Source organism: Mus pahari, chromosome 23, assembly GCF_900095145.1.
Source record: "Mus pahari chromosome 23, PAHARI_EIJ_v1.1, whole genome shotgun sequence".
In the NCBI taxonomy this organism is placed as follows: Eukaryota; Metazoa; Chordata; class Mammalia; order Rodentia; family Muridae; genus Mus; species Mus pahari.
Window position 1 is genome coordinate 27,727,884 of NC_034612.1, and position 877 is coordinate 27,728,760.

General features: G+C 53.7%; 1 protein-coding gene across 1 annotated transcript in view; it reads right to left on the minus strand.

Annotated features, from left to right (window-relative positions):
* Positions 1-6: 6 nt before the first annotated feature.
* The window catches only part of Pcolce (procollagen C-endopeptidase enhancer), a 6,499-nt gene continuing 5,628 nt past the window's right edge, over positions 7-877 (minus strand). Inside the window, 3 exon segments of the mRNA XM_021186910.2 lie at positions 7-79; positions 81-169; positions 265-342. Coding sequence (XP_021042569.1) covers positions 41-79; positions 81-169; positions 265-342 — 206 coding nt within the window. The 3' untranslated portion in view covers positions 7-40.

The window sequence follows — 877 nt, forward strand, 5'->3', positions numbered from 1 at the left end:
TTCTTCATGGGGGGCATCTGCCTGCAGGGCACATACAACTTCAGAGAGGTGCCAGTGGGCGGAGAGGGTAGGTCCAGTCCTCCGGTTTTGTAGACACCAAGGAGACTGATGGTGACAGTGAGNCCCTCCCCAGGGCCCCGGACCATGGTCTTCACTGTTCCCGTCACCACTGTAGCAAGATGTCNGTGAGAGATGNAGAGTCAGCTGCCGGGACTGGGCTCCGGTGAGGGTACAGGAAGTCAGAAGGGCAGGATAGAGGCTTACCTAGGCTACTGGAACAGAAGTTGCTCTGCAAAGTGCCTGACCGCTTGTACTGCTTTGGGCAGGTGATGCTGGGGGCAGCTAGGAAGAGACAATGCTGTCTGTGGAGGGTGGCCTACCTAGCAGGCAGGACCATTCTCCTCATGTCAGNCTATCTATTCCTCTATTTGCGGTGCTAGAAATGGAAACCGAGTCTGGTNTATGCTGGCCAGGGGCTCTACAGCTGAGTCACACCTTTTGGCCCTCCTCGNGGATTCTAGGCAAGCAAGCACCTTGCCACTGACTCACACCTCAGATCCTCACTAGAGGATTCTGGAACAGGCACTCTACAGTTACCTTAGCTTCCAGCCCCTTAGTGGGAGAATTTTAGAAATGCTCTACTTCTGAGCATATGCCCTCAGGCCTCACTGGGAGACTCTAGGCAAACCCTGCTTTCCCTAATCACATCTGAAATTACAACAGCCATATGGATGTAAACCCAGAGTTCTACCCAGCGATGCTTCCCAACACTAGTCCCAGACATTGACAGGAGGCAGGCACCAGTGAGTGCTGGATGGATGGATGGATGGATGGATGGATGGATGGATGGTTGGATGGGTGGATGGATGGATAGATC